The 22,251-nt window shown below is 50.7% G+C and overlaps 3 protein-coding genes across 5 annotated transcripts; 2 read left to right on the top strand and 1 right to left on the bottom strand.

The window, feature by feature from the left end:
• Positions 1–1,756: 1,756 nt before the first annotated feature.
• On the top strand, positions 1,757–8,902 carry MECR (mitochondrial trans-2-enoyl-CoA reductase). Of its 2 annotated transcripts, XM_085081101.1 has the most exons (10): positions 1,759–2,042; positions 3,455–3,552; positions 3,718–3,849; positions 5,392–5,535; positions 5,892–5,994; positions 6,196–6,298; positions 6,705–6,778; positions 7,187–7,247; positions 7,537–7,609; positions 8,195–8,902. In XM_085081101.1, exons 1-10 carry the CDS (start codon positions 1,837–1,839, stop codon positions 8,356–8,358), a joined length of 1,158 nt encoding a protein of 385 aa, XP_084937227.1. In that variant the 5' UTR covers positions 1,759–1,836; the 3' UTR covers positions 8,359–8,902. The 2 variants fall into 2 exon arrangements, with proteins under 2 accessions (XP_084937229.1, XP_084937227.1); XM_085081103.1 differs by lacking the exon at positions 3,718–3,849 and having other exon boundaries at positions 1,757–2,042.
• LOC146427884 (uncharacterized) lies at positions 8,686–12,055 on the bottom strand. Its single transcript, XM_085081563.1, has 4 exons — positions 11,879–12,055; positions 10,490–10,591; positions 9,967–10,275; positions 8,686–9,560 (listed from the first exon to the last, which is right to left on the bottom strand). Exons 1-4 carry the CDS (start codon positions 12,053–12,055, stop codon positions 8,964–8,966), a joined length of 1,185 nt encoding a protein of 394 aa, XP_084937689.1. The 3' UTR covers positions 8,686–8,963.
• Positions 11,975–20,906, top strand: SRSF4 (serine and arginine rich splicing factor 4). Of its 2 annotated transcripts, XM_085081008.1 has the most exons (6): positions 11,975–12,160; positions 15,374–15,516; positions 16,393–16,505; positions 18,187–18,401; positions 19,233–19,316; positions 19,484–20,906. In XM_085081008.1, the coding sequence occupies exons 1-6, from the start codon at positions 12,054–12,056 to the stop codon at positions 20,253–20,255; spliced, it is 1,434 nt and encodes a 477-aa protein (XP_084937134.1). In that variant the 5' UTR covers positions 11,975–12,053; the 3' UTR covers positions 20,256–20,906. The 2 variants fall into 2 exon arrangements, with proteins under 2 accessions (XP_084937134.1, XP_084937136.1); XM_085081010.1 differs by lacking the exons at positions 11,975–12,160; positions 15,374–15,516 and adding an exon at positions 15,532–16,075.
• Positions 20,907–22,251: the final 1,345 nt, after the last annotated feature.

Below are 22,251 nucleotides of genomic sequence, written 5' to 3'. Positions count from 1 at the left end.
GTGGGAAAAGCCTGTTGGTGACTCTGCTGTCCTCGTGGTGCCACCACACAGGAGACTTTTATATCCACCCACAGGTGACATCAAAACTTCTTATGAATTGAAGAAACCAGTGAGAAAAGTTCTTTTTCTCTCTCTCTCCCCTGTGTTGTCACAGAGCCTCTGATGGGAACACCTCTGAGCCCTGTGAGGAACCCCAAATCAGACCCCAGAAAAGGCAGAAAACCCCTCACCAGCACTTTGGAAGAGGGTTCTTTCCAAGCCTGAACTTTTCCTTCATCTTGAACCTGAATTCAAATCAATTCACACCCCAAAGAATATGTTGTTTTCCTTTTTTTATTAAAAAAATTATGTGAGCTACCAAGCAGGTTGGCTAAATCTTTTATTTAGGATCATGACAGCCTTAGGGACGAGCCAGAAAGGACCCTGCCCTGAGCAGCTGGACTTGTTTCAGTGCCCACCAGGGGCTGTGTGTGCCATGTCACTGGGATGGGGACAGTCTTGGCAGGATCAGAATCTGTGGGGCTGAACAGATCAGCTTGGATATCAATCCTTCACAAAGCAATCCTATGGGAATAAACCACCAGGTGCTTGAGAATGGGATGGGCTGAGCAGTCAGGGGAAACATTTGGGTTTCAGGGTGATGCTGGTGGCCTTTGGAACCCAACAGTGCAGAGTGGGGATGGAACTGATCCCCAAAACTGCAGGTGCCAAAGGCTGGCAGGGACAGGATCCTGTTGGATCTCCCAACAAGAAGCTCCCCAAGGCAAGTTTGGCTGCTGTTGGAATTCCCAACCCACCCTGGTCCTCCCTGGGGTTCTCACCCACCCTGGGTGCTCCAGGCCAAGGGGACCAGCAGAGCTCCTGGGCTGGCAAAGGAAGGGATGGTGTTAATGAAGGAATCTGCTAATTACATGGACTGTGCTGAGCTGCTCTCAGCACCAACCCGGAGAAGTCCAATCCCACGTGAGAGGAGAAATTATTTTTAAGCCCCACTGTTTGTTCTCTGTGACAGTTTTATCGGGAAGACAGGAGGCTCTGCTTCTCTTTTCCCCCTCCGATCTAATCAGTTTTAATTGGAAGAATAAATGAGACCTTTCCTTCAAGATAATTATACAAAACATTGAATTAAATTACTATCAGGGGTTTTTTTTACACTTGTGTCAGGCATCTGTTGTTTTCAATAATCATCTGATGAACATTTCCCTGCAGCTCTCCCTGCTGGAAGTGTGTCCATCCTGGACAGGGCGGCTGGAAGCCACTGGCTAATAAATCAGAGAAAATGGGCTTTTCTGCCCAAAATCATGGAATGGTTTGGGTTGGAAGGGTCATCTCATTACATCCCCTGCCATGAGCAGGGACACCTTCAGCTATCCCAGGTTGCTCCAAGCCTGGCCTTGGACTCTTCCAGGCACCCAGGGGTGTCTCACAACGATGCTCTGGGATGTCTTTTCCCATCTAAATGATTCCATGATCTCCAGTGACCACGTGCACCAAGACCCTCCTGCTCCCATCACCGAGGCCCCTCGCACAGGGAGCCTGGGTGCGCCGACACAGACACGGTTAACTATTTTAGGGGCGTTTTGGGGACAAACCCGAAGAAATCAGAACCCCGGGAGGGCGCGGGGCGACCCCGCTGAGCCCCCGCTGAGACCTCACTGAGACCCCACCCGCTCAGCGCAGGAGTGGCGGTGCCGCTTTAAGAGCGGATGGGGCGGGGCCAGGCAGGGGGCGGGGCTAACTTGGCGCGTCACCGCTGGCCGCGCCGGGCTGAACCGAGGGGCGCCGAGAAGTGCCGAGTTGACCCGAGCGGAGCCGAGTTCAGCCGAGTTCAGCCGAATGCAGCGGGCAGCAGCGCGGGCGCTGCGCGGGGCGCTGATCCCCCCGGGGCTGACCGCACCAGGGCTGACCTTCCCGGTTCGGACCTTCCCAGGGCTGACCACCCCAGGACTGACCACCCCAGTGCGGGCGCGATCGGCCGCGGCAGGGACAGCCCCGCTCGGGCTGCTCTATGAGCGGCACGGGGAGCCCGCAGCTGTCGTGCAGTAAGGGGACGGGGGGGTGCTTTGCAGGGGATGCAGGAACTGGGGGTGCAGGAATTGGGGGCTGTCCTGGTGTGCATTGCAGGGGGGTGCAGGAATTTGGGAGCTGTACTGGGGTGCATTGCAGCGGGGTGCAGGAATTTGGGGTGCATTGCAGGAATTGGGGGCTGTACTGGGGTGCGTTACAGGGGGATGCAGGAATTGGGGGTTACCCTGGGGTGCATTTCCGGAGGGATACAGGAATTGGGGTTGCATTACAGGGCGGTGCAGGATTTGGGGGGCTGGACTGGGGTGTAATACAGGAGGGTTGCAGGCACTGGGGCATTGTACTGGGGTGCATGCCAGGGCGGGTCAGGGCTTGCCCACCCCAGGTGTCCCTGCAGGTCCCTGTGGGACCCCCATGGCCAAGCCAAGGGTGCTCCGAGGCTCCCAAGCACACAGGGGGACCCTGGGATGCCCCAATGCTCTTTGGTGCCATGGTCTCACAGGTGGATGGTGGGGCTGATCCTCCTGCTGCTGCTCCTTCAATTTGCCTTAAACTCTTATTTTTCCCAAAAAGCCCATTCTTGCCTAATCTGGGGTACAACAGGGAGGTCTGAGCTACACCATTGCTGCACCCCAGCTTCATCCTGGGTTGTGTTCCATTGAAGGGGATTTCCCTTGAGGTCCAAATTTAGGAACCAAACCAGCACCACAAGCATTTTTTGGGACAGCTGCTGACGCTCAGCATCAGAAAGCCTAGAAAGGAGAAAGTCATATTTTGGTGGGTTTTAGGATTTTTTTTCAAGGGAGGAGACTTGGAGGTCTTGCTGCTCCATGTGAACCAGCTCAGGTCATGCTGATACATTATCCTGGTGCATCCTGTTCCCCCAGTTTTTTGGAGAAGGACTGCTTTTCGAAATGATCATTTAGTTGTGCAATGGTGTTTGTCACCACTTCTTTTTCCCGAAATTTGCTGCTATCACCCCATTGGTTGTGCAAGGCCAATCTTGCCTTGTACTTCATTACTTCTCCTTTCTCACAGATTTACAAAAATATCCCAGGTTCCTGTAATACTTGAGTGGGGCAGGACGAGCTGTAAAATCCCCAACCAAGACAGTGGCTTTTTTACGCAACCTGCTGAGTTTTTTAAGTTTAGTGAGCATCACTGGGCTTGGTGACACAAGATTGTGTTCCTTTGTTTGTTGGTTTTGGGTTTTTTTTGTTTGTTTGTTTTCAATTTCTTAGTTGTTTCAGGCAGCCTCCTCCAAAAATGTGTCCATGTGTCTGACATAAATCTGATTTTCTGATGGGATGGGGCTGTTAACTTAGGTGTGGTGTGTAGGTGATCCAGGCACCCTCCAGCATCAGCCACAGCACAGAATACATCACCAAACCAGCCTTAAAGCCCTTTTCCTTTGTGTCTCCCTGTTCAGACTGAAGGAGCTGGAAGTGCCCAAGCTGGGGGATTGTGATGTGCACATCAAGATGTTGGCAGCTCCCATCAATCCTGCTGACATCAACATGATCCAGGGTAATGTGGTGGATTAACACTTTGCACAGTGATCACTGTGGGATGCTCCGAGTTGGAAGAGACCCACGAGGATCATCCACGTCCATCTCCTGCCTGGGAGGGTTTGGAGATGGCTGCTGGCTGGGGTTGTTGGGCTGTGACAGCTCACCTCCAGCTTCCCAACAGGCACTTACCCCATCCTGTCCCCGCTGCCAGCCGTGGGAGGGAACGAAGGTGTCGGGGAGGTGCTGCAGGTTGGGCGCCGTGTGACAGCTCTGAGACCTGGGGATTGGGTCATCCCTGCAGAAACTGGGCTTGGTGAGTTCATCCTGCTGGCTCCTCACTCATCCCCCACCTGCAGAGCATCTTCCCAGGGGGGGTTTTGGGATGCTGAGGCCCCTGGGAGCTGCCCTTGCCCACAGAGCAAACCCTTCACTGTGCTACTGGTGTTTAGGGAGTTGCTGTGGGGATTTTGGGGTCCCAAAATCACAAGTCTCCAAAGCAGCTTTGCAGGGTGTGGGTAGAGCCAGGAGCTCCTCAACTTACTGCAATTACAGCTAATGGGATGGGACTCAAAATGGGGAGCTAAGCTCCATTAGGGAATGTTGGGTAAGAGAAGCAGGAGTTGGAACCCATTTAGTGCCATATGAGCCCAATCATAAATACAATGAGCCAGCTGGGGTAATTGATGGAGTCATTTCTTACCTGTTTGTATCTTGATTTATTTTCACTGCCTTTTTAAAAAGGTATTTATTTCTTTCAATTGTTATTTTTGATGTGTATTTTTTAAAGCAAGCTCAATTCCTGCTCCCCAGCCCCAGGGAATGATGCTGCTCATCCTCCACAGACACAGGAAGGCTCTCAGGAGGGATGGCAGTCCCCAGGGAAGGAGTTCCTGTGCACAGGACTTACCCTGCAAAACCCTGGAGCACCTGGAATAGGAGCAGTGGCAATACCAGTGCTTCTGCCAGACTTAAATTTAGAAATAATCTTCTTTTCTGTAGCACAGACCCTTTATGGGGTGTCTGTGCCACTATAAAGCATGGCAGCAATCTCTGCTTCTCTGGAAACAACCACATTTTGCCCCAGCAGCTTAGAGCTTCCCTAAAGCCCTGGGATAAAACATTTCACCTGGGCAAGGTCATGGTGGCATCTCACTGCAGTTTTCTCTTTCATACTGCTCTGCTGGGAAAGTGTGGTAATTTATTTCCCAACAAATGTCTGCCATGCTCCTCCACAATACCAATGGCCTGATATTTGCTGGTTCTGGTTTAGTGGAACAGCTTGTTCTTTGCCTGTTTCTTCTTAAAAGGCTTTTTACTAAATGGGAGAAGGAAAACGATGGAGTTAAGAGCCAAATGGGATGTTTTCAAGCATAAAAACCTTGTAAATAGATGATAGAGGGTTAAATTGGATATAAGTATAGAGGGAGTAAAGCTGACTAAATTTGCTTTGAATGTATGGGCTCATCCATAGGATGGAGAGTATTTCCATTATCTCTACACACACATCCAGGAGCCCCAGTGCCATTATCTCTCTGGGAAATGATTAGGCTTTGCTGGGTGATAAATCTGGGCAGGCAGTGAGGAATCCATTCCTTGCCTCTTGCAGTATTTTGACTATGCCCCTATGGGCACACATTCCACAATTCCCTCTCCAGGGTGTAGCTGGTTCCCGATGTGAACTGATGGTTTTCCTCTCCTCTCCTCTCCTCTCCTCTCCTCTCCTCTCCTCTCCTCTCCTCTCCTCTCGCCTTTCGCCTTTCGCCTTTCGCCTTTCTCTTTTCCTCTCCTTTCCTTCCTCCTTCCTCCTTGCCCCTTTCCCCTCCCACCCCTGCTGTGGCTGTGCTGCCATGCCCAGGGACGTGGCGCACACAGGGAGTGTTCCCTGAGGATTCCCTGCTGAAGGTTCCCAGTGACATCCCAGTGCTCTGTGCTGCCACTCTGAGTGTCAACCCCTGCACAGCGTTCCGTCTGCTGGCCGACTTCGAGAGCCTGGCACCAGGTATGGCCCTGCCTCGGGAGAGCAGTGCCAGGTGGGTTTCCTGGCTGCCTCTGCAGTGGGAATCTGTGGCGAGCACAGACCTTTCCCATGAGAAATTTTTCTCTCTTCTTCCTGTGTTTTATAAACAAAGATAAAGTTTGGATGTTGTTGAAACAGTGTCTCAAGATATGAATGATTCAAGCCTGGCCAATCGGCCTGGGGGGAGGTTTTGAACTGACCAATCCGAGTGACCTTTGAAAGTCTATATAAGTTGAAATTAATTAATGAAAACAGACATTTGGCACACTGAAGACCTGGACTTCTTCTCTCTGTTAACGGTTCAACAGCGACAGGAATCTGGGTTTGTTCCCCTCCAGGTGACTCTGTCATCCAGAACGCTGCCAACAGTGGTGTTGGCCAGGCTGTCATCCAGATCGCCAAGGCCTCTGGCATCAAGACCATCAACGTGGTGAGAGACAGGTGAGTCCCCTGGGAGGAGCGAGTTTGGGAGCTGGATCTGCTCATCCTGCCCATCCAAACCAGGATTTTCTCCTGGTTGCTCCTCCAAGGTGTCCTCCAGCCCTGCTGTCCCCAAGCGATGCTGGAGCAGGAGGAAGGAGGTGGCACTCTGCTTCCTGGCTCATCAAGTCCTCTTTTTTTATCTCCTTTTTCCCTCCCCAGACCTGATCTCCCAAAGCTGGTGGAGAGGCTGATGGCCCTGGGCGCTGACCATGTCATCACAGAGGAGATGCTGAGAAAGCCAGAGATGAAAGAGATATTTAAGGTACCTCAGTGCTGATCCTACTGGACAGATGGTCCAGGGCTGTCACTGCTCTTCAACTCTGGGGAAAGGTGCAGGGATGGTGGGAAGGACAAATTTCTAGATCAGGATTTAGTGGAGGGATTTTGCTGCTGCCACAAGGGAAGGTTCACAGATTTTAGGTCCAGCAGCCTGGTCTAGCTGAGGTGTCCCTGCAGATGGGGATTGGAATGAGTCTCTTCCAACCCAAGCTGTTCCTTGGTTCTGATAGATTTTAGCTCTCAGCTAAATGATGCTAACGAGCTAATGATGCTATTAATGAGCTAAATAACCTCAGGCAAATGTTGAGTTTAAGGCAGATGCTTTGTCATGGTTCCAATCCCTTAAAGGAGCCCTAACATTTGGGACCTTTTGTCACAAACCCTTGCAGAGCACCCCAAGGCCCCGGCTTGCCCTGAACTGTGTTGGAGGCAAAAGCACCACGGAGATGATGCGACATCTGCAGTAAGTTTGGCTGGGGGGTGGCTTGGGCAGAAGCCTGGGGACAGAAACTGGCACTAGAGGGTCCTGCTCTGGAGCCTCTTGAGCTTTTGGAGAGGGAAGAGGAGTGGAAAAGTGGTTTTGGGTAACAGCAGTGGTTTAAAGTCTCATGCTGCTGGTGGCTGGGGGAGCTGGGGTCCAGTTGAGAAGGTCCCCCAGGTCCTGGCCAGGTGTAATTGGTGCACTGAGCTGCAAACCTAGCTGATGGTGCATGGGAGCAAGAGGAGAGTGGAAAGTGGGATCTGAGGGGTAACTGGAGGGCCCTGGGTGCAAAGACAGCCCTGGGGGGGTTGGGGAGGGCAGAGGAGGAGGTGACAAGGTCAGAGCTGTGCTTTTGGGACCACACAACCCAAAACCCCTTTCCAACTCCAGGCCCAAGGGAACCATGGTCACCTACGGGGGGATGGCAAAGCAGCCTGTGATGGTGCCTGTGGTGAGTACTGGGGATGGCCCTGCTTTGTCCCCTGAGCTCCACTGCCTGTCCCCATCCCCTCACTGCTGGGAAATTCCAGTGGGGAAATGGCCCTGCAGGTGCTGAGCATCAAACCTGCCCTGACTCCACACCTCACAGTCACCTCTCCACGTCCCTGGCTCACAAATGGGAGCTCTGAGGGACTTCACTGCCACTTTCCACTGGTGTCACGCTGGGAGGGGACACACAGGTGTCACTGGGTGCCCAGGAGGACACTGAGGTGTCACTGGGTCACTCTCCCTCTCCACAGAGTGCCTTCATCTTCCGGGACGTGCGGCTCCGCGGCTTCTGGATGACACAGTGGCGGAAGGACCACGCTCAGGGTGAGCTGGGGGGCTGGGGGATCTGAGCTGGGGGGCTGGGGGATCTGAGCTGGGGGTCCTGAGCCAGGGTACTGGGGGTCCTGAGCCAGGGTACTGAGGGACCTGAGCTGGGGGGCTGGGGGATCTGAGCTGGGGGTCCTGAGCCAGGACTGAGGGACGAGGGCTGGGTGGGCTGAAGGACCTGGGCTGAGGGTCATGAGCTGGGGGGCTGAGGGTCCTGATCCAGGGAACTGAGGGACCTGGGCTGGGTGGGCTGAGAGTCCTGAGCTGGGCAGGCCAAGTGTCCTGAGCTGGGTGGGCTGAGGGACCTGGGCCAGGGGGCTGAGGGTCCATCCCCATGCAGGAGGTGGCAGCAGGGACAAACCCCACCCAGCACCATCCTCACTCCCAGCCACAGAACCAGCTCTGCTTTTCCCAGGGCACTGAGACACTGTGCTGGGCTCAGGCAGGAACCATGCTGGGGTCTCTTCCCTCATCCCACATGCCTGAGCTGGGGACACACCACACCCCACATGGCTTCAGGTGTTTCCAGGGGGGATGGACAGCCCTGGCACAGCACAGTGAGATCTCCTCCTTCCCGTGCAGACCAGGAGAGGCTGGCTGGGATGATGGACACCCTGTGCCAGCTCATCCGCAGGGGTCAGCTAGCAGCACCAGCCTGCACCGAGGTGCCACTCCAGGACTACAGGGCAGCACTCGAGGCCTCCATGAAGCCCTTCGTGTCCTCCAAGCAGATCCTCCTCCTCTGACCTGCAGCTCCACAGACTTGAGTGGGGCAAAAGCCCTCCAGATCCATTGAATTTAGTTTTTCCTTTGTGTTTCACATTTTGGGTGCCCACTGAGAGCTTGAAGAGCTTCCACAGCTTTGTGTGGAAGTGCTGGTGGGGGGAAGCTGCATCTCCCTGTGGCTGGGGGGAGTTTGGGAACCCAAATGACTGCTTACTCAGGGTGTGAAAAGAGCAGCAGTTCCCTCACATGTGCTTTTGGGGCTGAGAGGGCTGGGATGTGGGAAGCCCAAGTCATCTCCCTGCAGCCCTGCAGGGAGGAAGGGGCATGAAGTGCCCCAAATGACATGGTGCTGTGGTTGGAGTGGCCCTGGATGCTGCCACAGCTCCTGGAGGAGCCCTGGGTCACCCCTGGCTGGGTTTTGCCAAGGACAGTGCAAAGGTCAGAGCCTTTGGCCATCCCAACTGCAGCCAGACCCTCAGTGCCCCTGAATGCCCTCCTGCCTGGGTGTGGGACAGTGACTGTGACACTGCAAAGCAACGTGGAAAGATTTATTACTGACAACAACCAGCAGTGTGTTCTTGCTTCCTCCTGTGCTGCTTTTGTGCCCCTCTGACCCCACAGCTCCCTACAGCCCCTGCTCTGCCCAGTCCAGCTCCGCCCGATGTCCAGCGGCGTTGGCAGTGCAGGTGCAGGTGGGACAGTGACCACTGGCTGGAGCATGGCCAGACACTGACCCTGTCCCCAGCATGGCCACCCCAGACCACGGAGCACAGGGCAGGGAAAATGCAGCCCTGGCCACCTGTGCAGCACCTCGGTTTGGCTGCCTTGGCCGGAGTTTGGGCAGTGTGAGGGGTCTGTGTGGGGCAGGAGGGGAGGCGTGGGGTGGCAGAGGAGCTGTGGCTGCAGCAGGAGGTCCCTGCTGGCTGTGGCTGCAGGGCCGTTTGCGTGGGGAAGGTCCAGCACTGCCCAGCCAGGGCTTGGTGTCTGCCCATGGCTCTGGGGCTGTGGAGCTGCTGCTTGTAGCTGTCTGGGTGTCCTCATCCTCCTCCTCTGCTCCTGCCCCTGGATGGGCATCCCAGCTTCTCCTCGGGGGTTTTTCCTGGATCCCAGTGTTCAGGGGGGACACAGCCAGGGGGTTTGTGCTTCCCCCAGCAGCCTGTGCAGCCCTCCGGGCACAGGGAGGGTCATCCCTCGTGAAAAAGGGGTTGGAGTAGAACAGCAGCTGCAAAATGCAAAGGGAAAGAGTTGTTTGCTGCGAGGAGGAAGAGATCCGAGGCAGGTCCACTAGCAAGGGCAAATGGATGTTTTAAGGTCTCTCAAGGGCATTTCACACCTCAGGCTTTGGCTGAGTACAGCGTTAGGACAGAGCCTTATTGTCACAACCACCCTCATGCTTTGAGCATTCGGGAGCAGAGAAGTGCAGGGTTTTCAAAAGCCAAAAAACCAAGGGACAAACCCAAACCCCACTAGTTTCCAGGCCCCTCAGCATGTTGGGAGTAATTGATCCCAAGACAAAACCAGTCTGTTGCTCCTGTCCCAGCCTCCAGCCTTGCCAAGGCTGATTTTATCTGAACTTAAACCTCCCCGAGAGTCCCAGGGAACCTTTAACTCAGGAGAAGCCAACATACCTTCCCCAGAGCAGCCCCAGCTGCTGCCACTGCCCGGAGCTCCTCCATGGAGGTCAGCAGGGGAGAATCTCCTTCCATCCTGCGGAATCCGTGGAACATCAGGTGGAGTAAAAAGCTCCTCATGGACTCGGTTTCAAAGATTTTCCGGGGTCCCCTCCTGGCCAGCACTTCCTTCCTGAAGAGTTTCTCTCCCACCACGATGCAGTTGCCATCGTTGCCCCACCAGATGGACTCGAAGCTCTGGCTGCTCAGGATCTCCCTGAGCTTCCCCAGGAAGGAGTCAGCCGAAGGTTTGGTGCTGGCAGAGATCTCCCAGGAGCAAAATTTCATGTTGGGGTCGCAGGATTCATCAGGCCAATCTTCAGGAGCATTTTTGTCTGTGGAAGGTCCAGCAGCAGCATCCCAGGACAGTCCTGCATCATCTCCAGGATGGTCAGGAGGAGCTGGAGCCACCCACCAAGCTGGATCCTCCAGGTCAGCAGCACAGGATGCCTCCCGTGAAGACAGCTCCATTCTGACTTACTTTTCCACAGCCTGGCTGCCTCCAGACCAGCTCCTTGATCCTGGCAGGCAGCAGGATGGGGTCCCCTGGCTCCAGCTGCTTGGGAAGTCCTCCAGCTGGTGTTCCATCACAGTGACATCACAGTGTGGCACCCAGCTCCTGGCAGCAGGAGGTGGGAGATGCAGAAATAACCCCAAAATCCTGATTTCCCAGAGAGCTGTTGGAGCCCAGAGCTGATTCCAGCTGTATTTCTAGAGGGGAAATGTTCCCCAAACACATCTTGCAATGGAAACAACCTCCCTTGGGTTGGGTTCCTCGAATTTTCTTTGCCACAGAGCCTTCAGAACCTGACTGGGGAACCTCACTGGGTTCCCAACTCACTCCTGGTGGGAGGACCATGGCCATGGAATTGTGTGTGGACAGAGGAATTGGGAGGGAGCAGTTGTGTCAGCTGAAATTAAACCCCACAGCTGTGCTGGCTACCAAATGGACATGCCAAAGCCATTTCATCCCCCCTAAACCCCTTGCACTGAGACTCCCTTAGCTCAGAGCAGGTGTGCCCCAGGATAAACTCTGTGCCAGCGTCTCCCTTCTGCCTCCATCCCTAATAAATCCTCCAATATTTTGTATTTTCCTCCCCCCTGCATTGGAGGCAATGTCCCATTCTGTGCCTCAGTGCTTCCTGATCGATGGGTGAAGTGAGGAGAAAAAGCAAGAAGAGAACTTGGAGATCGTTATGAGCACTATTAAGCATGACATAAACCAGAAAAATTAATGCAAAGCTTTTATCTCCCTCGTTTATTTGGCTGAATTATAAAACACAACAAGCTTTGGAGAATACTTTCACAAAATGTTCCGACCTCTCACTCCCACACCAGAACATGAAGGAATAAATAAATAAATTTAATTTTCCTTGTCAAATGAGCAGCATCACGGTTGGAAATCCAGCTGCTGGTGTTGCACCTACACAATATTAATGGCTTTGGAGGTGATTGTAGGGTTTTTTAGGGGGGTGGCTGCTAATGCTGGTATGTTCCAAGAGCCTCAGGTGTGATTTGGTGTGATTTAGGCATATGACGTGTCAATCAAAAGTATAAAAATAATTCCCCAAAAGAATAAAAATAATTCCCCAAAAGAATAATTCCCCAAAAATGGCAGGAGGGATGTTGTGGCTGATCAGAGGGAGTGAGGAACAGCCGGCTCTGGCTGTGGAACGGGATGGGAACACCTGATGCACACCTGAGCATCCCGAGGGTGCCATGGGGACCACATCGCATCCCCGCGTGCTTCGGGGTCCCACCAGGACCCGGCACTTTGGGAACGAGCCCCTGCCATCGAGGGGACCCCACGAGCACCTCGGCGCGCTCATTAGGCGGATCGCTAATTCCTCCCATTAGGAACATGACACACCTGCGCCCAGGTGGGCCCCACCCGCGGCAGTGCCGCTTTAAGAGCCAGCCCGCGCGGTGGGGGGCGTGGCCCGAGGTGACGTCTCCCCGCGTCGCTGCCCGCGCGCCGCCGTGACGTCAGGCGGGCGCGCGGCCCCCGGGCGGCTGTCGCCCCGCGGGCTCGGCCCGGCCCCGCCATGCCGCGGGTCTACATCGGCCGCCTCAGCTACCAGGCCCGCGAGCGCGACGTGGAGCGCTTCTTCAAGGGCTACGGCAAGATCCTCGAGGTGGATCTCAAGAACGGGTGAGCGCGGGCCCGGCCCGGCCGCCGCGAGGGGAAGGCCCGGCCGCCTGAGCCCCTGGAGGGGCCTGGGGAGGAGAGGCCGCCGTGGGGTGAGGGTGAGGGGGCAGGAGGCTTGGGCTGCCCTCGCTGGGGACGGGAAGCCTGAGCTGTTACTGGCGGGCAGCTTAGGTTCTCTGTTTTGGGGATGGGCAGGGTGCCTGAGCTGCCATTGCAGGAGGGACAGAACGGCTGGGTGTCCTTTTGGGGGGACAGGATGGCTAGGTTCCCGTTCTGGGGAGGGGACAGCGTGGCTGGGTTCCCGTTCTGGGGAGGGGGACAGGTTGTCTGGTTCCCGTTCTGGGGAGAGGACAGCATGGCTGGGTTCCTCTATGGAGCTGGGAGCAGGACGCCTGGGCTCCCTCCTTGGGGGGAGCAGAATACCTGTGTTTCCTTTTGGAGTGGGGATCAGGATGTCTGGGTTTCACCTCTTGTGAAGTTAGCACCACGTCTGGGCCTTTTTTGGGGGGCAGGATGGCTGGGCCTCTATTGGGGGAGGCGATGCGGTTGCTTGGACTCTTTATTGGTGGGGATGAGGGAGGCTGGACGGCTGGGTTTCACCTTGTTTGGGGTGGATGCAGGACAGCTGGGCTCGCCCTTTGGGGAGGGGCCAGGAGGGATGGGATTCCCCTTTTTGGAGGGCAGGACACCGGGGTTTCTGTCACAAACCTTGGTTTCTGTGACAAAGTTTGGTTTCTATTACCCAGCCATGCTGCCTCCCACCTCGGTTCTTAAGGGGCACAGCTCTCCTGTGTCCTGCTCCTTCTCCTGCAGGGAGGGGAGTCACCCCGAGGGATCCCCACCAGACCCCTCTGCACCCCAGGATGAGCACTCAGGGATGAGCCAGGCTGCACCCCAGGATAACACCACCTACCCCCCAAAAGAGCCCCATTGTTTTGGGTGAGGGGTGCAGAGCTGCTCCCAGAGTCCCCAGGCTGCCAGGGGGGTCTCGTGCCCCCCAAACACCCCAAACCTGCCGTACTTGTGTGTTTTCCTCACCTGTGCTGTCCCAGCAGCCAAGCCCTCACTGCAGCTCCAAGGGTCAAATCCTGCTCCTCCAGGACTTGGCCAACACATTCAAGTTTGGATTTTTCAAGAAAAAACAAATTGGTATTTTTGGTGGGTTTTCCCCCCAACACCCAAAGCCTCATGAGTGCTGGTGCCTTTTCTTTTTCCAAGAAACCCAGCTTGAAGCCTTCCTTAAGAAGGCTGAGTGGAATATGGATTTTATTGTTATGTAGCCAGGAGAGCCAGGTATAAATTGCACCTTAGAAATGGAAAAGAGGAATTTTTTGTACAAGTTAGTCCTTGAGCATTAAAGTGAAAGAGGCTCATTAAATTTTAATGGTGGCTGAGCTGGCAGGTGGGCATTTAACAGGTTTATAGGATGAATAAAATCCATTATTAAAGCAAACAAGTGTTCACGTGTCAGCGTTTTAACCCACACAGCCTCAGGTGTTGTTGAAGATTAGCTGAAATGTCTGAAGCTACTGTTTTCCAGCCCTGCTGTGTCTGCTTGGAAATGTTTGGGGTGTCAGTTTTCATGTTGCTGAGTAAATCCCACATTCAGGAATCGTTTCATACATGTTGGTGAGGGCAGGAAAAGCAAACTAAACTTTCTTAACACTTGTGGAACTGCTGAGTTATGTGGCTGATGTGGCAAAGGGACTTATCTTTGTGCTTTTAAGTCAATTTAATTAGTTTTTTAGTTTTATATTTGGAAGTCTTCTCACAGGTTTGGAGTTAAATTCCTTGTCAAAAGTGGAACTTGAGCAAGCAGGTTTTGTGTCTGTGCTTGGGACAGCCCCGGGGCTGAGCTGTGCTCACCTCCTGAGCCTTCCTCTGTGGCTTATTTCTAGTGTTGCTTAGGAAAAATTAAAACTTCCTGCCTGGTGCTTGACTGGAGAGATTCTTGCAGTTGCTTCTGGAAACCTGGGGGTTCTCCTTGGTGATCATCCACTGGGTCTTTGAGCAGCTAAACTGGAATACTGGAGTGAGAGGAGGGAATGCAAAGTGGTACCACAGAGCTCTAAAAGCTTAACTGGGACTCACTTATTGTAATTTAAGCTTACAATTCAATGGCTTAAAGCAATTATTACCTGAGGGAAGGATGGGGAAATGAAAATGTGGGTCCTGTAGGATTCTCCATTCCAAATTGCAGTTTTTAATTGTGTGCTCTTAGTTTTCATACCCTTTCCTGCTCAGAGCTGCACTGACAGTCTCAGCTCTGCGTGTGTAGTGAATGTGTGAAGTGACCAGAAAATTGGACTTTTTAGCCTGTTTATCTTTTATGAACACACTAAAAGCTACTTGTGATGTCTCTAGGAAAAAACCAAACTAGTTGTTGTGTACTTACCTGCCTGCATTACTCTGAGCAGCTCTGAAGAGTTCAAGGCTTCATCCTAATACAATACCTGCAGGACAGAGGGATGTAACTTCTCCAGTGGATTGAGGAACTCAGGTCAAACTTCCATTCTTCCATCTTCCCCTGTTCAAAATCAGTGTTTGCTTTCCAAAGAGAAGTGGTTTGGGTGGGAAGAGACCTTAAAGCCCATCCTGTTCCACCCCCTGCCATGAGCAGTGACACCTTCCACTATCTCAGGTTGCTCCAAGCCCTGTCCAGCCTGGCCTTGGACACTGCCAGGGATGACTAAGGCTATCTCCAAGGTGGACTCTCTGATCTTGGAGAGCTTTTCCAACCTGAACAATTCTGTGATTATTTATTTGATGTGTGGGGGGTAGTGCTTAATTTAATGGTTGGGGTTGACTTCTGTCTTCAAAACGAAAGATAACACCCTTAATTTCATCAAAGATTACTCCTTAATAGTAATCTCTTGCTAACAGAAATGAATTCAGCCATTACACTCTCACATGATTTATCATCTTGTTGATGAAGAATGACTTTCAGTTCAATTGAGCACCTGTTTAATTTCTGTGAAACATCCATTTATTAATCAACAGACGTGTTTTCATCCCTTCCTATTTCTCTCCCTGGTTTTGGAGGGGTTTAAATTTTTTTTTAGGTTTTTTTCAAGGCTTAAGGCCTTGAGCCCTCAGGTATGCTCAGGAGGCTCATCTGCAGGACAGGGCTCTGCAGGAACCCGCGAGTTGCTTTTGAGCACAGATATGTCAAGTTCAGTTCCTTCCCAGTGATCCCTTTTCCCTCCCTCTCCCCAGGTATGGCTTTGTGGAGTTTGATGATCTTCGAGATGCTGATGATGCTGTTTATGAGCTGAATGGGAAAGATCTGTGTGGGGAGAGAGTGATTGTGGAGCACGCCCGGGGCCCACGTCGTGACAGCAGTTACGGTTCTGGACGCAGTAAGCACTTGTGCATTTGTATCCGTGGCTTATTTTAAATAAAACATTATTTTACTTCTTTTTTTTAAAAAGTAATTTAAAAAGAAAGCGATACCAAGTTGTGACTAGTGTTCTGTACCTGTAAATGTAACTGTTGATCTGAATATTTATTAACTTGTTTGTTGTATTAAACTATTTTAATTGATACATTAATAAACACAGTTTCTTGTACCATTTTTATTATTATCATTTCGTTTAACTATTTGAATGGTTTATTTGCAATGTGATGTTTAACATAGATTTAACAAAGACCTCAATGTTTTAATTGAAAGAGTCCTTTGAGGCTAAGATGACTGCCTGTTCCATTTGCTGACCTTGGGGTACCTTTCCATGAGTGGCTCCTTGACCTTTGTGGCCCTTGGCTGACCAAAAAAAAAAGGAAGCCATGTGACGACCGCAACCTTTTCCCATTAGACCTGGGTGGTGAGGATCCCAAGGGTTAGAGACAGATGAGATTAATCTGAAATAGGTGCCTGAAAAGCTTTACTCATGTCAGATATTCAGAAAGCCTTTAAGCAATGTAAGTAACATTAGTCAACTGGCTTAATTCAGTTTCTTCTTTCAAACTGTTTAAAAAATAATATTAATATAATTGCATGTGAATTCTAGTGTAATTACAGTTCTGTGCCTTGTTTAATTATGAGCTTGTAGTAAAACTTTTTTAGTGCTTTGGGTCTTTGTAAGGTTTGATCTAAGGGGGGTTGGGTTTAGCCCTGAGGGTTGGGGGGTCTGTGATGTCTCTGGGAGCACACGGGGCAGAGCAGTTCCGGTCGGGGTGGAGAGCGAGGCTCCATTTCCCTGGCTGAAGCTCTGCTGTCTGCTTGTCACCTCCTAAAGGTGGATATGGTTATAGAAGAAGCGGAAGAGATAAGTACGGTCCTCCGACCCGTACAGAATACAGATTGATTGTGGAAAATTTGTCAAGCCGCTGCAGTTGGCAGGATCTGAAGGTATGGGGCCCCTTTCCTTACCCTCTCTCTGTTATAGAGCACAAAGGGTAAAAGTCATCTTTGGCAAGGCAAAGTGGTGTGCACCTCTGCTTTGATCCAGCTCCTGAGAGCTCTGTGTGGAGTAGATTTTGGAAGTAACACACACCTTAATATAGGGGTATATTTGTGTATATGAAACCATTACTGACAGGCTGGGAGTTGCACCTGCTGAACTGGTGGACCTGCAGACAGTGGGAGAGTAACTTGATCCTTAACACCAGCCAACACCATGTAGAGATGTGTTTTATGTTCTCTTAAGGCTTTTCAAAACAGACTCAAATCATGCCAGGGGTAAGATTCACTAGAGATGGAGGAGTTTACCCTTGTCAGTTTGGATTTAACCCATCACCTCCTAAGGTGCTACAGCTGTTGGAAACAACAGCATTGCTCCTGCACAGTCTCTGTTAGGAATTTCCACAGCATCTAAAGCTGTTTTAAGAAGAGTTCAGGAAAAGAATGCTTCCAGAATGAGTAATCATGCAAAACCTCTGCCAAAAGCTGTTATTTTTGAAGTTCAAAGGAGTGGCAGGTGATTCTCAGCAGTGGAGGTGTTGAGTGACACTGTGGAGCCCACGGTACCTCTGAGTACTCTGGAGGTGACGTGTTGGCTCGTGATGATCCACATCGTGGATTCAGGGAGCAGCATTTCGATAGATGCCAAAAGATCAGTGCTTCCTTATCTAACTGAGCAGCCATGGTTAAACCCACTTGTTCTTACTGGAACACTTTCTCTTATGGTTCTCTTTTAAGGGTGTGTAAAATTTGTTCTAGACAAACTTTGACGTAGTAGAAACTGGTCTGTAATTGAATTGTTACACTAGCTCAGGTACGTACGGAGATGCTTCCAGTGTCTTTGTTGTTAATGCTTCACACCGTCAGTAGCTTGTCTTTGCTTCTGGTATTAAAATTGTAAGTAGAGCATGGCATGATTAATCCTCCAATGGATGCATTGCTGCTTTTTTGGGAATAGCTTTCATTTCAGTGTACTTAAAAGGGGAGTAGTTGTGTTGAAAACAAACCAGACCAGAGCTCTGTGCCCTGTTTCCACTGCAGCCAAATTCCACAGGGGCTGAAAGCTACCCTGGCCTGGCAGCTTGCTCAAAGTGGGGCAGAACAGACCCCCTAATAAACAGAGGGGTTCAGGGATGGAAACAGAGAAGTCAGGGAGCATGAAGTGGGAAAATGAATTGACCTTGGACTTCTGTGGGGTTTCTTCCAGCAGAACAAGCTGTGCTGCTGAGGTGGAGGATGAAGGGAGGTCTGCTTGTCTGTGGGCTTCCTGCCTCTTCATATTCAACCTTTATCACCTTTCCCAATTATTTTTGAAAAACATGATTTAGAGAGCAAGCATTTTACTTCTTTAATCACTTCTGTAATTTGAAACTTAGAGTCCAGAGCATATTTGATCTTAGACTCGAGATGGGAGACCTTAAGTTATCATTTGGCTCAAACCTGGTTCTAATCACACCAACTCTGTGAGGTCGTAGTGTGTTATTTGGCACTACAGATGCTGTTTGGGTCAAACCAGTGACATCCCTGTGAATAGAAGAGGCTCAGGGAGCATCATGTCAGAAGTGAGCAGGGTCAGCTGGAAGCCTGGCTCTGGATTCAAGGCGATGGTGATTCTGTCCTCTTCCCCTAGGATTATATGCGTCAGGCAGGGGAAGTGACATATGCAGATGCACACAAAGGAAGGAAAAATGAAGGTGTGATTGAGTTCAAATCCTATTCTGACATGAAAAGAGCCCTTGAAAAGCTGGACGGGACAGAAGTAAATGGCAGGAAGATTAGATTAGTGGAAGACAGACCTGGATCGAGACGGCGCCGCTCTTACTCCAGAAGCCGAAGCCATTCAAGGTATGTCTGTAATGTATCTCAGGCTGCAGTTATATGAACATACAGAGAGTCAAGACTTCTGGGTTCCAAAACACCTTGGAAATGTGTGGGGTTCTCAACAGGTCTTGTTTTTTGACAATGTATTATTATCCAGGGAAAATAAGGGCTGTGTTCAGAGGTGTCTGCCTTGGTGGAGGTGTGGACCTGCTCCCTGAGCACCTGGGACTGTTCTTCCCTGATACTCTGCCCTTGCTCCTTGTGGGAGCAGCTGCGTGGCTGGTGGAGCCATGCACAGGGAATGAAACAGAAGGTGCTTCTAACACTTCAGCTCTGAACACTGTGTTCTTCTCCAAGCACCAGGACTAACAGTTCTTTCTCAGCTTGGAAACCTCCACCTGTTCCCTGTTTTTCAGAGATTTGTTGCTTTCCTTGTCTGACCAAGAGCTGCTTCAGCAGCACTAAGTGTTCTCTTCTTTCCATTCTGGGGTAGAAGTTGTTGCAAGACAACTCAGGCAAATCTTTACTGTTCCTAGAAGAACTTGCTTATGAAATCAAAACCTGAAGTCAAAGCTTTATGCCAGTGTCTCACCGTATTCACACTGTGATTTGATTGGGAAAGTGATGATCCCTTAAATAAACTGGCATCTTTTCTTCCAGATTAGCACCCTGCTCGCTGCCAGACGTGGCAGCAGGGATGAGAGGTGGGGAGAACGGTGCTCTAAGTTTGTCACTGTGTTGTGTAACTCAACAATTGGCTGCTGAAAGGTGCTTTAACCCCGTGGGGTTCTGCCCACAGGGATCACAAGCTGACATGGACACGTGCTAACATGAAGCTGGTTCCTTGTGTTGCAGGTCTCGCTCTCGAAGCAGACACTCCCATAAGAGCAGGAGCCGCAGTGCCAGTAGTAGCCGCTCCAAGAGCAGATCCAGATCCAGGTATGTCTTTGTCTTGGGGGAAGTGGATACTCCCACTTCAACAAGAAGCATCATGTTGAATTTGCAGCAGGACCACTTTGTTTTTCTTTTCCCTCCCGTTCTCTGCACGCTTTGCTCAAACCCTTGCTGCACTAAAGCAGAGCTGTCTGTTGCCTTTGCACTTCCAGGTCTGTGTCCCGTTCCAGAAGCAAGAGCCGTAGTCGAAGCAAGAGCCGTAGCAGAGGCCAGAAAGAGAAAAGCAGGACTCCAAGTAAAGAGGATAAAAGTAGGAGCCGCAGCAGGAGTGCAGAGAAATCCCGAAACAAAAGCAAGGATAAATCTGAGAGCACTCTCCATAACAGCGATGAGAAAGCCAAGAGCAGGAGCCGCAGCAAGGAAAAGAGCAGGAGCAGGAGTGGGAGTAAGGACAGAGGAGAGGCGAGGGAGAGCATGAGGAGCAGGAGCAAGGAGAAGAGTAGAAGCAAAGACAGAGAGAAGAGCATTAGCAAGGCTAGAAGCAGGAGCAAGAGCAGGGATGAGAGCAGGAGCAGGAGCCACAGCAAGGATAAAAGAAAAAGTAGGAAGAGGAGCAGGGATGACAGCAGAAGTAGAAGCAGGAGCCGCAGCAAGAGTGAGAAAAGCAAGAGGCGCAGCAAGCGAGACAGCAAAGGCAGCAGCAAGAAGAGAAGGAAGGACAGCCACGAGCGGTCCAGGTCAGGCTCCAAAGAAAAGGAGCAGCTCAAATCCGAGTCGGACAAGAAGGAGGCAAAAGGCGAGGGAGAGGATGCAGTGTCCCGCTCCAGGTCTAGGTCCATTTCCAAATCCAAACCAAATGTCAAATCAGATTCTCGTTCCAGGTCCAAATCTGTTTCAAAGCCGAGGTCCCGGTCCAAGTCCAGGTCTAGGTCTGCCTCTGGGTCACGCTCCCGGTCGCAGTCAAGGTCCTGCTCCAGATCCTAACCTGGCTTCAACCCCACTTGGAGTGGTTGGAAAAGTCTTTTGTACATGTTTAGTAGCTGTAACCAAGTGATTGAAGTAGAAACCCTGTCGATGCTGTATATTTTTAACAACCTGATGATCAGTCTGTCATTAACTGCAGTGCTCCCTCCCTGCAGAGCTCCCTGGCGTGAGGCTGCTCTGCTCATTTTCTATCCAACAGAAAGGTTCTCTTTAAATACAGCTCTTCCTAGAGCCCCCAAATCGCCCTGTTTTCCAGGGAGAGCCTTGCAGGGAATGAGCACTGCACCCTGGTGGGTTTGTGGGATTGCAGTGATGACTGATAGGTAGGTATGATGGATTCAACAGTCTTTGCCCTCGATTGATGCCCTTTGATGTCTGCCATTTAGTGGAAGTGCTAAGTCTTAAGTTTCATACTACTTTTGTTCCATATTTTTTGGACTTACAGAGTTGTGAATAGCACAGAGAAAAGGAAAAAAAATAGAGGTACTTGCAGTAATCTATAGGGAAAAGAAGTATAGTTCCATATTCTGGTATTGTGACAATATCCTTGTTTTATATTAAATTTTTTTATTTTATTTTTCCCTGTCTTGCAAAGTACAGTGATTCCTGTTTCCATGAAATTTGAATAAAGACTATTTTTGCTTGATGACATTTGCTGGTGGTTACCTGATGTTGTGTTGCGATTGTCAGCATTTTCTATTGATCAGGGTAAGCCTGAATTTGCGAAGAGTCACTCACAGAGAAAAGGTTCTTAATTTAGAAAGTCCCTTCATATTCAGTGTAGACACAACACTTGAATACAGTGGCTTTGAATGAAGAAGTGACATACATCACCAGCACCTGTTCTGCCTGCCAGCAACATTCCAAAAAATAGGAGGCAAAACCTATTTTGTGAGTTCTTGATCTGGAATAAAAAGGTTAGTTACAGCTTCCTCCAAAATTTTCCTTTAGCCAATTCCAAACTGCTCACAACTGATGGCAGCAACTCTCCAGCAAGAGAGTCACTTCAGACGTGCAAGTAATTCCGTATAATTTGATCATTTGGAACTTGTCCTGCCGTATTAAAAAGATGAAAGGGCAGTAGATCATCAGAGTTGCTTTCAACACAAAATATTTCCCCACGCTTTGAGAGGGGTCAGGGCTTGGCGAGTGGCTCACGCTTTATCAAATGTCATGTTACCACAGCAGCATGAGAAAGCTCTGTGGAAGTGATATTTAATTTCTTCAGAAGGAAAAGCCTTTTCCAGCTATATGTATTTAATGCTGTGACATCTTAGACTCTCATAATGACATTTTTAATCCTTTTTGCTGCTTAATCTTAGTACAGAAGCAAACCAGGCAAGGCAAGATGTTTGCTAATGGGGGATAATTAACTGAACAATACCTTTAAGAAAACGTGCAAATTACACAGTCTAGGCAAAGACTAAAAAGTGACTGTGGTTTCTGCTGTCTGGCAACTCAGTCCTAACGACTGAGCCAGGTTTTATTGAGTCCTTTGGGAGAAGCATCCATTCCTTAAATACCTGAGGAGCAGCCTTTGGAGGGAGGGATGTGGGAAACTCGTCAGGTGTAGGCTGGCACTGTGTGCAGTAGGAAGAGGGAAAGCCAAAATCCTTCGTGTGTGAGCACCTGGAGCGATGGTGATTTAATGTTCATTTCTGTCTCATGAACGTCACTGAGTGAGTCTCCCCCATTAATTTTGTGTTTTGCATCAAAATTCCCAGCTCATGGCTCCCTGGTGTGGGCATTTTGTCTTTCCCAGCCTGGAGTTGCTGCAATCTCAGTGCTCCTGAAACTGCAAGGATCTGCCTGGCAGTAGGTGTGAAGCCAGGGCAGGAATGGTAATAATATAAAATACTATTAATAATAATCATGATATTGCATGGCCAGAGAGGAAGATGAGTGGAATGTCTTCAATAATGCTGCAATATTCCCAAGTAACATTTCTGAGGAAAATACTAAAGTGAGAACTCAGCTGTAGGCTGGAAGTATCTCC

Source organism: Lichenostomus cassidix, chromosome 23 (genome assembly GCF_008360975.1).
Source record: "Lichenostomus cassidix isolate B80296 chromosome 23, HeHo_3.0, whole genome shotgun sequence".
NCBI lineage: Eukaryota > Metazoa > Chordata > Aves > Passeriformes > Meliphagidae > Lichenostomus > Lichenostomus cassidix.
This window is presented reverse-complemented; position numbering and strand designations above follow the sequence as displayed.

What these genes read in the sequence shown, in the direction of transcription:
- SRSF4 (XM_085081008.1), top strand. Translation starts at nt 12,054, where the DNA reads ATGCCGCGGGTCTACATCGGCCGCCTCAGCTACCAGGCCCGCGAGCGC. An exon ending in CAGTTACGGTTCTGGACGCA is followed by an intron (nt 15,517 to 16,392) that starts GTAAGCACTTGT and finishes CACCTCCTAAAG; the next exon opens with GTGGATATGGTTATAGAAGA. An exon ending in AAGAGCAGATCCAGATCCAG is followed by an intron (nt 19,317 to 19,483) that starts GTATGTCTTTGT and finishes TTGCACTTCCAG; the next exon opens with GTCTGTGTCCCGTTCCAGAA.
- MECR (XM_085081101.1), top strand. Translation starts at nt 1,837, where the DNA reads ATGCAGCGGGCAGCAGCGCGGGCGCTGCGCGGGGCGCTGATCCCCCCG. An exon ending in CCCTGCAGAAACTGGGCTTG is followed by an intron (nt 3,850 to 5,391) that starts GTGAGTTCATCC and finishes TGCCATGCCCAG; the next exon opens with GGACGTGGCGCACACAGGGA. An exon ending in AGCCTGTGATGGTGCCTGTG is followed by an intron (nt 7,248 to 7,536) that starts GTGAGTACTGGG and finishes CCCTCTCCACAG; the next exon opens with AGTGCCTTCATCTTCCGGGA.
- LOC146427884 (XM_085081563.1), bottom strand. Translation starts at nt 12,055, where the DNA reads ATGGCGGGGCCGGGCCGAGCCCGCGGGGCGACAGCCGCCCGGGGGCCG. An exon ending in TGGGGCCCACCTGGGCGCAG is followed by an intron (nt 10,592 to 11,878) that starts GTGTGTCATGTT and finishes CACTGTGATGGA; the next exon opens with ACACCAGCTGGAGGACTTCC. An exon ending in GGCAGCCAGGCTGTGGAAAA is followed by an intron (nt 10,276 to 10,489) that starts GTAAGTCAGAAT and finishes TGCTCCTGGGAG; the next exon opens with ATCTCTGCCAGCACCAAACC.